This window comes from Rhineura floridana, chromosome 9 (genome assembly GCF_030035675.1).
Source record: "Rhineura floridana isolate rRhiFlo1 chromosome 9, rRhiFlo1.hap2, whole genome shotgun sequence".
In the NCBI taxonomy this organism is placed as follows: Eukaryota; Metazoa; Chordata; class Lepidosauria; order Squamata; family Rhineuridae; genus Rhineura; species Rhineura floridana.
The window spans coordinates 41,890,483-41,905,842 of record NC_084488.1 but is presented as its reverse complement, the minus strand read 5'-3'; the positions used below and the strand labels follow the sequence as shown (position 1 = coordinate 41,905,842).

Here is a 15,360-nt window from a genome sequence, read left to right as displayed (position 1 = left end):
GGCAGATGTTCAGCTAACCGGCCTGTAATTTCGGGATTTTGCCTAGATCCCTTTTTAAAGATTGGTGTTACATTGGTCACTTTCCAGTCCTCAGACATGGCAACGGATTTGAGGGACAAGTTACATATTTTTGTTAGAAGGTCAGCAATTTCACATTTGACTTCTTTAAGAACTCTCGGGTGGATGCCATCTGGACCTGGCAATTTTTTGTTTTGTCCATTAAGCCTAGAACATCATCTCTCATCACCACTGTTTTCCTCAATTCCTCAGACTCCCTTCCTGCAAAAGTTAATTCAGGCACAGGGATCTGTCCTATAGCCTCTGCTGTGAAGACAGATACAAAGAATTCATTTAGCTTCTCTGTAATCTCCTGTTCCTACTTTAGCACACCTTTGACTCCCTTGTCATCCAGGAGTCCAACTGCCTCCCTAGATAGTATCTTGCTTTTAATGTTTTAAAAGAGTTTTTTGTTTTTGGTCTTTGTGTTTTTAGCAATGTACTCCTCAAAAATTTTAGCATCACTTATTGTCTGCTTGCATTTTTTTGGTGAAAGTTTATGCTCCTTTTTATTTTCCTCATTTGGACAAACCTTCCATTTTTTGAAGGAAGCTTTAGTGCCTCTAATAGCATCTTTGACTCGTTAACCACGCTGGCATCCTCTTGGCCCAGGTGGTACCTTTCCTGATCTGCAGTATACGCTCAAATTGAGCTTCTAATATTGTATTTTCAAACAACTCCCAAGCATTTTGGACAAACTTAATTAACACAACCAAAAAGTGAGATAAATTTACTATCCATATGTAAATGTATATGTGAATATGGCCTGCATTCTGTCTCTGCTAATTCACATTTTTAGTTTGATTTGCTTGAAGAAATACTTGTGTGTGATAAAAATATTTCCCTTAATGAGAATTTTAGTAGGGAAACAGAAACAAGGCCACATTGTGGGTGGGCAGTGGACACCCAGTTAAAATTTATTTTTAAATGGCCTGGTTTGTCCATAGCTGCAGTAGACCTCTGTGAAGGCTTAGCTTCACTGTGCCTGCACTACATAAACTGGGTCTTAACTCCCCTTTAGTCATCCCATGGCAGCTGAAGCCAGGAAATCCAGGGGTCTCTCCTCTTGCACGTGGCAACTGTTCAGCGTTTGCATCCAGGAAGTGCAATGTGCATGGGACACACAAATTATTAGTAGCTTTGACTGGAACATAGGAAGCTGCCTTCTACTGAGTCAGACCATTGGTCCATCTAGCCCAGTATCCTCAACGAGTGGCAGCAGCTCTCCAGGGTTTCAGACATAAGTCCTCCCAAGCCCTACTGGAGATGCCAGGGATGGAACCTGGGACCTTTTGCATGCAAAGCTGCGGCCCTGACAGAGAAGCCTGCCTTTTGTTTGCCAGAAGACCTGTTTCTCTTCCGGCATAACCACATAAGGAAGGGCAGGGAATAAAACCATTTGATACAAAATCAGATATATTTTGTGGTTGTCAGATTAAGTATGAGATGTATTTCTCCTGTGGTTTCAGGGTTTTCTTAAAATTATAACAGAACAATGTGAAAGACGGGATATAGGCTAGGAAAAGTAACTAGTTGGGTGGGAATGCAATTAAAAGTAAAGAGGATGGACATAAAAAGAGAGAATTCCAGCAGTTAAGGAAGTAAAAGGACAAATGTCTGAGATGGTGATCATCATTACTATGGAGAGGTTGCCTTGCAGATAAAAAAATCTTGTAGGTAGCAATCAGAAATGATTTTAAGGAGAACAAGAAATCTACTTCCTATCTGTCATTAGTTGCTACCTGTAGGCTAAAGGTGTCATTGAGAAAATAGAGCTGAATTAAAGGTACAGTAGGGCCCCACTCATACGGCAGGTTAAGTTCCAGACCCCTGCTGGAAAGCGAAAACTGCCAAAAAGCGGATCAGCTGTAGCGTGGGGGTCTGGAACCTAACCCGCTGATCACACCAGAGAAGGAGAAGATCAGATCTTCCCCTCCTCGGGCACGATCAGCTTGAGCAGGAGTCTGATCGCGCCAGAAGAGGAGAAGATCAGCTGGAGTGTGGGAGTCTGACTGCCCCCGAGGAGGAGGAGATCAGCTGTAGCATGCTATAGCTGATCTTCCCCTCCTCCGGCGTGATCAGCTTGAGCGGGGGAGTCTGATCATGCCAGAAGAGGGGCTCCAGCCCCCTCCAGCTGATCACCCCGCTGGCGCCGTATTAGCAGAACGCCGAAAAGCAGGGCACTGAGAAGCGGGGCCCTACTGTACAAAAATGACTACAAGTTTAATAATGTGCAACTGTAATATATTCTAAATCTTGTGGACACAATATTTACAATTGAAATGGTAAAGTCTCTTATGAAATAGAACATGTGATTAACTGCTGTGTAAAGGTTTTAGAACAGCCTTTGTGTAGTGTTTGTGAAAACTGTTTGTCATGGAAAAGAGTAATTTTTGGGTCACAGTGAAAAGGCACAAGAAAGTAAATGGATGACCAAAACAGAATACAGCTCAGCTCAGCAACAGGAGTAATGGCTTTGACAAGTTGAGATTTGATGCTTGTAACAGTGAAATGTATCCCTGGAAGTAAAGTAATTATCCCATAGCACCCTGCCTTTGGCTTATGAAAAAAAATGGTTAGAGTTTCCATAAGAGCAACTTTGTAACAGAGTCTGTTCTGAAATGCAACATTTTCAGTATCAAAGAAGCTACATCATCATTTTTCACTCAGACGTGTTGAAATCTTGCCTAGTTTCTGTGGGTTGCTCCTATCCATTTTCTGTTCTACAGAAAAGCCATCTAATTTTTACCAAGAAATACAAGAATGCTCTCTTTCCCTTAACTATTTCTTACAAAGCAGATGTCTGTAATCTCCAGATTTTGGAAACTGCTTGGAGAGCTCCAGAAAGGAATGCATTATATCTGTGGGTGTGGGTGTGTGCATGCACAAGAGTGGCTGTATACTAGATCTAGCATGGATTTTTCACATTCTGCAATGTTAAATTGACAATACCCCCCTATGCCATTCTGCTGCTTCCCATAAGCTCATTTCAAAACAAAACCTTGCAAAACGTATAGTTCTGAACTCAGAAACACTTGCTTAAAAATCCTCTAAGTTTTTGTGGCGATAAACAAACCACTCAGAGAGAATTGAGAGTTCAAAGTATAACACAAGAGAAAAAAATCCAGACCCCTGTTGGACTTTTTTCTGTCAGTGGTCTCAAAATTTGTTGCAATTCATTAATAGTCAGCCATGTTCACAGAGTACCTGTAATCCTATTACTGACCTTGCCCCATACTCTGACCTTCATCTTCTGCAGTTTAAAAGTTTAAAAAATGCATTGCTGATTTTTAATTAATTTAAGAAATTTAACATTGAAGTCTGTTATAGTGTCGGGCATCCTCATTAAGAAACAGCAGTGTTCTAAAAGCCAGACTCAGCTGCTGGGCTTGCCTAATCAGGGGGCCACACCCTCACCAGACATTCATTTCACTTTAGACAGTCATGGCTTCCCCCAAAGTGTAGTTTGTGATGTTGAGAGTTGTTAGGAGACTCCTATTCCCCTGACAGAGCTGCAGTGGTCAGAGTGGTTTAATAGTTAGCCCCTCTTCTGGGGATTGTAGCTCTGTGAGGGGAATAGGGTGTCTCCTTGCAGCAACTCTCAGCACCCTTCACTAACTACACTTCCCAGGATTTTTTGGGAGAAGCCATGACTGTCTAAAGTAAAATAAAGGTCTGTTGTGAATGTGGCCAGGGGCAGCTTTGGTTTAAATTTCGGTGGGAGACTACATGTGCCTGCTGTAGAATAAAAAGGTGGGGGAAACTCTAAAAAACAATGATACTGTTCAAAGTGTTTTCCTTTTGGAAAAGAAAGGGGCTTTCCCTATGTCCAGTGCCCACCCACCCAATCTCCTCCCCTCCCCCCCTTCCTGCCCCTCGCTCTAGTCAGTTTCACCTATCCTAAGCATGATTGTACAGGAGTAAATCCCACTGAACTCAAAAAGCAGGAAGTGATCAAACCTGCCGTCCCCTCCTCCTCCCTCCCTTTTATCCCTTCCTCCCTTATTCACCCCTCCCACTCCTCCCACTCCCCTTCCAATTCCCTCCCCCCCTTCCCCTCCCTTCCTCCTTCCCTTTCCTGTCCCCTCCCACTCCTACTCCTCCATGGTCAGTTTTACCTATTCTAAGTACAATTGCATAGTAGTCAATCTCATTGAACTCAATAAGCATGCAAATGATCAGACTTGCCTTTCCCCTCCCCTCCTTCCCCTCTCCTCTTCCCTCCTCCTTCTTCCTCCCTCCCCTCTACCTTCTTCCTCCTTCCCTGCCCACTTCAGCCCTCACTCACTCACTCTCCCCCTCCTCCCCGATTGTCAGTTTCACCTATCCTAAGTATGACTTCAGGGGAGTAAATCCCACTGAACTCAATAAGCATGCAAATTATCAATACATTCTCAGCAAACTTGCACAGGATCCCATTTCTTACCTCCCGGTTTAAAAAGCAGAGAAATTCACTAATAGGCAAAAAACCTCGTGGTTTAAGAACGTACCTATAGCCCATATATTTCTATCAAACTTTTAAAAGCAGGGAAATTGGGCAGCTATAGCGAATGCACCAGGATAGCAGGAGACCTGACCTCCTCTCCGAGATATTGGACTGCCTTATAAATTTGTAAAAATGCAAACACAATTCAGCTTGGTCTTTCACAATCCAATCCACTTCCTATATAGCTTGGAAGAATTTGGTAACACGTGCCTCTGAGCATATGATGAGTGGTGGCAACACCTGCAATCAGCCCAAATAACAGAAACAAGATGTGCTGTGCTGATCTTGTTTTAGCAGGGAGGAAGCAACAATATTAAGACAGTTTATATAGTTCAGATAGTCACTTTAAATATGTTTCATTTACTTTGCAATTGTAGTGAAGTTTCCTATAGGAAATCATTTTCTTTTGCTTCTGTTTCTGTGAATATGTGAAGTACAGCAACACTTTGCAAAATTTACACTAAAAAAACCTCCAAAAACAATTGTGGGATAATGGCACTGACTATTCTGCACAATAGTCTCCAGTGAACATGAGGAGTGTCTTAGTTTGCGCAAGATAAAACAGTGGGAGGTGAATTATATTCTAGCAAATTTCTAGGTGTGCACTATGTTTTTAATTGACCATACCCACCTTTCCTTAAGTGGAGTGGTTCAAGCATAGCAGGCTGAAAATATGCATCTTGTGCAGGCCAAGTTTGTTTTTTCCAACACCTAGATTTGTTGCTTAAGTAGCAACATATATATGATTTTACATCAGATTGCAGTTTCCAGTTCAATTGTTAATGCACCCAAAACCGAAACAGAACATAACCTCAAGTTTGAAACACAAAAAGCTGCCTTCATCATCATATGACATTGGCCAATAAAATGGCTTTGAAATTAATAAAAATAAATTTGAGACAGATTTCTAGTGTGAATAATGAGAGAAATATAATTTTGTAGGTTAAATTCTCTGTATAAACAGTAGTAACACAGGAAAGAAGCAAAGTAAGAGGAATCCCAACAGACATACAAAATGAAATTCTCCATCTTTGGAGATGGAAGTTGTTGTCGCCACTCACCGTATGCTCAGAGGCACGTTACCAAATTCTTCCAGGCTACATAGGAAGTGGATTGGACTGTGAAAGACCAACCCAAATTGTGTTTGCGTTTTTACAAATTTGCAAGATAGTACAATATCTCAGAGAGGAGATCAGATCTCCTGCTCTCCTGGTGCATTCACTATAGCTGCCCAATTTTCCTGCTTTTTAAAGTTTGATAGAAATATCTGTGGGCTATAGGTATGTTGTTAAACTACAAGGATTTTTTGCCTATTAGTGAATTCCTCATATTGGCTGCAAGTTCTCTTGCTTATGTAGCCAAAATAGCACAATGTGTACAAGAGTGAGGTATAAAAAAGCTTTGGGAGTTTGTGAAAGTTTTAAAAATAGTGGGGGATGGAACTAAAGGATGGAAGCCCCCAAACAGGGACTGAAACAAGAGTGAGAGGGGGAATATCAGGGAGACAGGCATGGCTGGCTGTAATAGTGAACAGAATTATTCCACGCTGCAACATTCTGTTGCAGGAACCATCTGTTCCCTTTGTATTAACTATTTTACCTTGCTCCGTTTGATTTTCTGCTCCCAGTGTGTCAGGGTAGCAGCAGAGAATCAGTATTTCCCAATACAGCTTATCCTTTTAATACAGGGAATACGATGCAGTGTGGAACATAAGTGGAGGAGGTCTGCTCTCTTCACAGGAAGATAAGGCCCATGCTAAAAAATCTCAAGAGCCCCTCAGATAACATTCACGTAAGAGTGAACTAAATCTAGCCTGATTATGGGAAGCAAGTTCAGAATGTGAAGCAATTTATCCCCACCAAACATGTTCCCTTTGAAACAGCAAATTAGATGTGCAGCAGGATTTGGTCACACTTCAAAGAATAATATGCAGAACTGGAGATCCATCTGTTTTCTCTTCCACTGAGGCTCCTGTATGTTAAACAGGCTTTCAATAACTTCAAAGCTTGTTTGAAGTCTTCGTTGTGCATAACTCAGGCACAAAACCAAGGATTCCTTAACAATATGACCATCTGATATTTTCTCTTTGTTTTAAACTGTGAAGAACAAGAATTTGTTCTTGTTTCTTATCGTATTTTCTTCTTTTCTGTTTTAGCTACGACAGTGAGGGGCGATTAACCAATGTCACATTTCCAACTGGAGTGGTCACCAACCTGCACGGGGAAATGGAAAGGGCTATTACAGTAGACATTGAATCTTCTAGCAGAGAGGAAGATGTCAGCATTACTTCAAATCTATCATCAATTGATTCTTTCTATACAATGGTACAAGGTACAGTAACAGAATTTGACAAACACACATTTTCTAAAAGGAAGAGAATGAATCAAAGTCAGTTGCAATCATTTTATGATGGCTGACCAGCTTTGTAAGGATTAGTATGGAAGAACTGCAAGGGAAAATATTGCATCTCATTATTAAGCATACAGTTTGAAAGACAGGTTGGCTATATACGAGATATGTAATTTAGCTTAGTTATAAAACTAGCCCAAATATTGTCACTGGTATCTGAAGCTAGCTGTAAATGAAGTACTAAAAGTACTCAATTATCTATTTTTATCCTGGGTTGTACTTTGTTTTTAAATGTTGGTTTATCTGTTGTCAGTGCTCATTGGCTGTAGTTGAAATGGATGCTTTGACGTTATATTATGGAATTGTGCTTTTGTTTTTGTATACAACAATGAGGATACTGCCTCTAAGGCTGCTTTAAAATCTTTTAAATTAAAAAAATGAATAAATAATATGAAGCTCCTGCGCATGCAGGAACTCCTCTACCGGAATGAATGGGTAAAACATAACTGTATAGGAGACATAACTGTGCTTATTGAAATATATATATGGTGATATAAATCAAGCAAATACATCAGTCAAATAGTAAAGTTGAGAAGCCATATACAAACTGAAGAATTCGAATTAATTTTTAATAGGACGCAAAAATCAAAAAGACACAGTGGCTTGATTTCCATTGTGGCTCCCTTTAAATGAGAAGTCATAGCTTCGAAAGTATGCTATGCTTTTGTTCCACTTCAGATCAATTAAGAAACAGCTACCAGATTGGATATGATGGGTCCCTCAGAATTATCTATGCCAGTGGCCTGGATACACACTACCAGACAGAACCTCATGTTTTAGCTGGCACAGCCAATCCAACTGTAGCAAAAAGAAATATGACTCTTCCTGGAGAAAATGGACAGAATTTAGTGGAATGGAGGTTCCGAAAAGAACAAGCCCAAGGCAAAGTCAATGTATTTGGCCGAAAGCTCAGAGTGAGTAATGCATTTTTAAATTTAAGATGGGTCCTGCGGAGATTATTGTTGCATGCTTGCAGTTGAAATGTGCATCTTTTCCTTTTGGCTAATTTTCTGAGAACCATTCATATAAAAGGACTGGCCCCTGGTAGTTATAATTTAGAGATGAATTTTAGAGGAGCAAATATTTTGAGGGGGGATATACTCAGTCAAATGTTCACATTTGTTAATAAATTTCCAGAGAGGTTGGTGTATTAGTCTATTGTAGCAAAAACAATAAGAGTCTTGTGGTATCTTAAAGACTAACAAACTACTATTGCATAACTTTTTGTGGACTCAAGTCAAAGTCCATGAAACCTTATGTCCTAATACATTTGTTAATCTTTAAGGTGCCACAATACCCTTTGATTGTTTGTGGTGATAAATGTATTTCAATGGGACTTGATATCTTCAGTTAGAGAGCCAGTGTGGTGTTGTGGTTAAGGTGTTAGACTACAACCTGGGAGACCAGGGTTCAAATCCCCACACAGCCATGAAGCTCACTGGGTGACCTTGGGCCAGTCACTGCCTCTCAGCCTCAGAGGAAGGCAATGGTAAACCACCTCTGAATACCGCTTACCATGAAAACCCTATTCATAGGGTCGCCATAAGTCGGAATCGACTTGAAGGCCGTCCATTTCCTTTTCCTGATATCTTCAGTTAGCTTTGTTGATGATTAATTACTAAAGTATCCTCTTGTCCACATACTAATATGTTTCATTGTGTCAATATTGCAGTATTGGATGGTTATTTAACATCTGACTTACCTTTCTTTAAAAAATAGAGTGTTGTAATGCCTAGTTTTGGAAGAAAGGGATAGAAAGGGCATGAGTGGTTTCTTTACAAAATACCCTTGTAGCACATGCTTTACTATTATTATAACACATACTTCTGAAGTGGTGGGCATAAACCTATAGTAGTTCATCAGATGATGATTGTCTACAGAAACATACATTTCTAGGTCGCCCACATATGTGCAAAGCCCCCTTTTTAAGGTAGCAGGATGATTTTAAGTACAACAACAGACTGCTGCTCTAAACAAGGCAAATCACAGGGCTCTGTTTCATTATTCTCTATACCTCTTTGAAGCGCTTGGACCAAAGGATTATGGAAGAAAGCTTGAATGAAAAGAGTCAAATACAGGAATGAAATTACCTGCTGGCACTCAACAAACAAGAGTGGAAATCCACTATCCTTGTTAAAAAATACCTTCCCTGTTTAAAAGCACCTTGAATAGCCAGAAAACTTTGAGCTCTTTGATTATTTTGTTTTGCTCAATATAATCAGTTCAAAAATAAAATAATATTTTATTTATGGATTATTTCTGCCAAAGGCTTCCTATCCAACAATGTAATTCTCCTGGCTTAAATATAGTAAAGTCTTCTGATAAATCCCAAAATTGCTGAAACAGAATCATCACTAAGCCATTTCACAAAAGAGAAATATATCCTAACTTTCTCAGTTTTCCAAATGTTGCTCCATTTTCACAGGATTTGGGGGATGGTAGAAAGAAAGGCAAGCAAAGCTCAAACCAATATCTAAGCAAGGATATAACAGTAGCATATAGCCATCGTGAACCCACGATAGCTTTTTCCTCCATGACTTTAGGCCTAATTGGAAGCGATGATGACAATGTGATCAACATTTTTAAAAAACTTTAATTAAATACCAGGTATTGGAGGGATTGTTATCAAGATTGCAGTGCACAAGGAGGGGAAGTGTAAGCCTTCCCTTCCTAGCCACAATCTTTGTGAAGGCAATTCTTCTAGTACTACCTTATTATTTTAAGGATTTGCAGAAACCAAGAGATAGAACAGCCTTCATAAAATTCTCATTAAATCAAGTGCCCTCAGCTGTATTAGGAGGAATATTCAGACATATGCCATATTTTGAATGAACCCCGTTCTTGTGGTCTAAACCAGGTTGAAGGCCTTGTACATATTATTATAGATTGGCCTTTAAGACATATGTTGAGAGGACAAGATCTGGGACAAATTTGGGGGAGAGATGTGGAGAGGTTTGACCAAGAGTCTTTAATTTATCTACTGAGTGGACAAGGTAAATATACAACTTGCCACTCTGGGCTCCTTTGGGATATAAATTGAATAAATAATAACTGTGAAGATAGTACATTTTCCATCTGCAGTAGCTGATGAGGGCGTGAAATACATATGAGAGAATGCTTCAAGGAAATTCAGAATCTTAATTTTGTTTTATGCTTAGGTTTCACATAGTTTAACATAAATGCATGTCACTTCATTTCACTTTATTTTAACATGTATTAAAATAGGGGCAATTTTTTAAAAAGAGCATTCTATGATCTACCCGGGAAAGTCGGCATATTGTTTGTTTATGTTATATATAGCTTTATTTCAGTCTGAATTAATGTTTATTGATGTTACCTTGTAGTACTTTTATACAGGTGAGGTATATTGAGGTGGTTTGACGACTAGATACAAATATACGAATGTGATCTGTTCTATGATATACTCCAGCAATTAGTATTAGTAAAAGTAATTGCCATGCTGAAGGAGCAAATTTCATAAAGATTGCAGCTGGGCAAGGAAGGATTCAACGTCACCACCCCACAGTTTTAATTATCCTGCAATTTTAATAATCCTCCCCTGCACCTTATATTTAATGTTTTTAAGCACACAACATGATTGTTAAACATGTCATTAACTTCATGTACAGTTATGCCCACAATCTAATCTCCTATTAAAGTCATCTAAGCTAATGGCATTTACCACATCTTGTAGTCTTGTAGCACAAATGATTGGTACTTTAATCATTGTTTGTTTACAGGTAAAGCATTTAAAGTGTGGGATCATAATTTAAGCATTTTAGAGATTTTGAGATCAGGTCAATGGTCTACCACCATTGTAAGATGTAACAGTGAGCAATAATACTGCCAATTCCCCGGCTCCCTTATCCTAAACATTTATTCTGAAGTAAACACTATTGATTTAATAGCATTTACTAATCTTTAATAAGCAAGTTGTAGGTTTTCTGATGGGAGCTATGGTTCATGAAACACAACTCTAAAACTCTATAGAGGATGCAAACTAGCTGACCAGTTCTTTGGATCTTAAGATTTTAGGTCAAGGGAACAAGCTGATATGCATATAGGAAAGACTAAATTAGTCTTGCATGCCACCAGCTAGCCTTGTTCTAAAGGCAGGTTCAAATATGTGTACAGTTTTCTAGAAGAATAAGGTCTGTCCAAAACCAGATGATAACTGGGGGATGCAGGATTCCTACCGACCTTCGACTGTTGTTGTGTAATGCCAGGTCTGTAGTACAAAAAACATCTCACATCCATGATATAATCTTGGATGGACAGGCAGACCTGGCATGTATTACGGAGACCTGGTTGGATGAGGCCTCAGCTCCCATTCTTGAGGCCATGTGTCCACCAGGTTTCCGTTATGCACAGCAGCCGAGGGTGGGAAGGCGGGGAGGGGGTGTGGCAGTCATCTATCGGGAGTCTTTAGTTTTTGCCAGACCTCCTCTACTTAGGACTAAGTTTGTTGATTGCATGTACTGGAGGTTGGGCCCGAAGGGCAGTTTGGGGATCCTGCTGGTGTACCGCCCACACTGCTGCACAGCAGACTCCCTGGCCGAGGTGCTAGAGGTGGTCTCGGCTGTACGGGCGTTGTCCCCAGAATTACTGGTGCTGGGTGACTTCAACATGCATGCTGGGACCACTCTCACTGGGGCCCCTCGGGATTTCCTGGAAACCATGGCTTCCTGGGAACTGCACCTTAGTAATACTGGGCCCACCCATGTAGCCGGTCATGCTCTTGACCTTATGTTTGTCCTGAGAGGGGAGGGAAGTGCTCTGAAGTTGGGGGTGGTTTCTTCCACCCCTGTGTCATGGTCAGATCACTATCTGGTAAACATAGACTTCTCGATGCCTCACACCCTCCGCAGGGGTAAAGGACCTATTAGAATGGTCCGCCCCAGACGCCTGATGGATCCAGAAGGATTCCTGACTGCGCTTGGGGAATTGGAACCTGCTGAAGGCCGCTCGGTCGATACCCTGGTGTTGGAGTGGAATGAAGGGATCACCAGGGCTCTGGACCGGGTGGCACCGAAACGTCCTCTCCCCCTGAACAGAACTCAGTTAGCACCATGGTACACACCACGGTTGCGAAATCTGAGACAGGTGGTGAGACGACTAGAACGCCGGTGGCGGAAATCCCGTTCCGAAGATGTCCGGACACAGGTTAGAGCAGCAGTAACTGCCTACCAAGTGGCAATAAAGGCAGAAAAGAAGAAGTTCTTTGCTGCCTCTATTGCGTCAGCAGAGTGCTGTCCCAGGAGGTTGTTCCAAGTGGTCCGAAGCCTGGTCGGTCCAGTTGCGCAGGAACCCATGGAACAGTCCAAGGCCTCCTGTGACACTTTGGCTAAGCACTTTGCTGACAAAATCGAACATTTACAGAGCTCAATCCCGTACGCCGTGGATGCAGTGAATGAACCAGAGTTGGCCAGTTGCAAGCCAGTCAAGTGGGATCGATTTCGGCCTCTCCCTTCTGAGGATGTGGACAAGGTGCTCTCGACTGTGAAGCCTACCACCTGTCTAAATGACCCTTGTCCATCGTGGCTCCTCATGAGCTGCAAAGAGAAACTGGGCGAGGGGATCAAGGCGGTGGTCAATGCATCCTTGAAGGAGGGTGTAATGCCATTAGCCCTCAAGGAGGCAATTGTAAAGCCCATCTTAAAGAAGTCCTCCTTGGATCCCCAGGTTTTGAATAACTTTCGCCCAATTTCGAATTTACCATTCTTGGGCAAGGTCATTGAGCGAGTGGTGGCTAATCAGTTGTCGACACACTTGGATGAAACGGATTATTTGGATCCATACCAATTGGGTTTCAGGACTGGACATGGAACTGAAACAGCCTTGGTCGCTCTGGTTGATGATATGAGGAGAGCATTAGATAGGGGAGAATTCACCTTTCTTGTCCTCCTCGATCTCTCAGCGGCTTTTGATACTGTTGACCACAGTATCCTTCTACATTGCCTGGAGGGATTGGGAATAGGAGGCACTGTATTACGGTGGTTCCACTCCTTTCTCTCCGATAGGCATCAACAGGTAGCATTGGGGGAGGAGGTTTCAGACCTTTGGCCTCTCGATTGTGGTGTGCCACAGGGCTCTATCCTCTCTCTCATGCTATTTAATATCTACATGAAGCCGCTGGGGGCAATCATTAGGAGATTTGGGCTGCAGTGTCACCAATATGCGGATGACACTCAGCTCTATCTCTCGTTTAAATCTTCGCCAGAGTTGGCTGTGGAGACCATGTCCAAGTGCCTGGAATCCGTGAGTGGATGGATGGGAAGGAACAGGTTGAAGTTGAATCCTGATAAGACTGAGGTGCTGCTTGTGGGAGACAAGGGAAGGTTGGGAGACGTTGACCTGATGTTCAATGGGGTGAGATTGCCCCTAAAGGACCAGGTCCGCAGCCTTGGGGTTGTTCTTGATTCCAAGCTGTCCATGGAGGCTCAGATTTTGGCACTGAGCCGGGCAGCTTGGTATCAATTACACCTCATTCGCAGGCTGCAACCCTACCTCCCTGTTCATCAGCTCCCACTGGTAGTAAATGCCCTGGTCACCTCTCGTTTAGACTACTGTAATGCGCTCTACGTGGGGTTACCCTTGAAAACGGTCCGGAAATTACAACTTATACAAAATGCTGCGGCTCGACTACTCACAAATTGTCGCCGCCGGGAACATATTACCCCAGTGTTGTTCGATCTACACTGGCTTCCAGTTATTTTCCGGGTTCAATTCAAGGTGTTGGTATTAACCTTTAAATCCCTACACGGTTTCGGCCCAGTTTACCTGATGGAGCTCCTCCAGTGCCACCAATTATGCCGCCCGACAAGATCAGCCACACAGGGCCTTCTCTCAGTCCCACCAACTAAAACAGCTAGGTTGGTGGGGACTAGGGAGAGGGCATTTTCAGTGGCGGCCCCCACTCTCTGGAACTCCCTCCCATTCGATCTTCGGCATGCCCCTTCCCTGAATGTATTCCGCACAGCCTTGAAGACCTGGCTCTTCAGACAGGGACTTCCGGGGAGGGTTAATTTTTTAGGACTAATCGCCTATTACTCTGAACTGTTATTATTCTTTATTCATAGTTTTACTGTTATATGTATTTATATGTATTTTATTGTGATGCATTTATTGCAACTAAATTGTATGTCGCCTAGAGTGGCCATCGGCCAGATAGGCGACTTATAAATTAAATTATTATTATTATTATTATTATTATTATTATTATTATTATTATTATTATGAAAGTCTCTTTCTGACTGCAAGCAATACTGCTCAGACAGCCCATAGGCACTAGAAATAATTCCACCAGACCTTTTATTTGGAGGGCAGCAGTGTGTTTTGTAGTGTGTACATCCTGTGTAAGGGACCCCACAACTTATAAAATCATTATTTATGTAATCAGTTTAACACTAAAAATGCTTTAATATAAAATAAGCTTTTTTGCTATGTAAAATAATATTGTGTGACCCTGATAATTACATTTAAATGTAATTATTATAGTTCAGTATATTTGCTGGGCTTTTATTTGTTTGGGGGGTTGTATTGATGCTACACTGGTAATTCTGCTATCTCTCCCCTAATATCCTCCATAAATCTAATTATTAAAAAAGTTATCAATGTATGTATTGTTTATTATATTAACATTTAACTAAATTCCATGGGAATTAATTGTAAAGGTTTAAGTAAATGGCAAAGACATCTTTATTTAATGAAACCTTTTTAAATGGCAGTTAATCTAATGTCTGGCACTTATACCAAGAAGTTTCTAAATTAATTTACTGACAAAGGAAATCAGTCATTGCAAATGTTTTTTAAACAATGGTGTTCAAATAGCTTATGCTGTGAAGAAGTAAAAATTAGCTTGTGGTGAAACAACATGATTCATTTTCTCATCTTGTTTGTTTCATAAAAGGTTAATGGTAGGAACCTCCTTTCAGTTGATTTTGATCGGACCTCAAAGACAGAGAAGATCTACGATGACCACCGTAAATTTCTCTTGAGGATTGCCTATGACACATCAGGACATCCAACTCTTTGGCTCCCAAGCAGCAAGCTTATGGCTGTCAATGTTACTTATTCATCTACAGGTCAAATTGGCAGTATCCAGAGAGGAACCACTAGTGAAAAAGTAGATTATGATGGGCAGGGAAGAATTGTATCTAGACTATTTGCTGATGGCAAAATGTGGAGTTACACATATCTTGAAAAGGTAAAGTACTTTCATGGGAATATGTATGTCTTGCCGTTAAATTAGTGAATTATTGCTGCATAAAAATTTCACAAGCCTAACTACAAATACTTGAATAAAATATGTGTGTGGGGATAGACAGATAGACAGACAGACATCTTACATTTATTGGTTTGCTGCCAAAAGGTGCAATCAGTGGAAGTTAATGATGCATTGAAATAAA

General features: G+C 41.1%; 1 protein-coding gene across 13 annotated transcripts in view; it reads left to right on the top strand.

Annotated features, from left to right (window-relative positions):
* The window catches only part of TENM3 (teneurin transmembrane protein 3), a 711,055-nt gene that overhangs the window by 681,152 nt on the left and 14,543 nt on the right, over positions 1 to 15,360 (top strand). For all 13 annotated transcript variants that reach the window (XM_061585249.1, XM_061585250.1, XM_061585255.1 and 10 more), the window contains 3 exons: positions 6,699 to 6,874; positions 7,631 to 7,866; positions 14,862 to 15,158. In XM_061585249.1, coding sequence (XP_061441233.1) covers positions 6,699 to 6,874; positions 7,631 to 7,866; positions 14,862 to 15,158 — 709 coding nt within the window. The remainder of the gene's footprint in view (positions 1 to 6,698; positions 6,875 to 7,630; positions 7,867 to 14,861; positions 15,159 to 15,360) is intronic.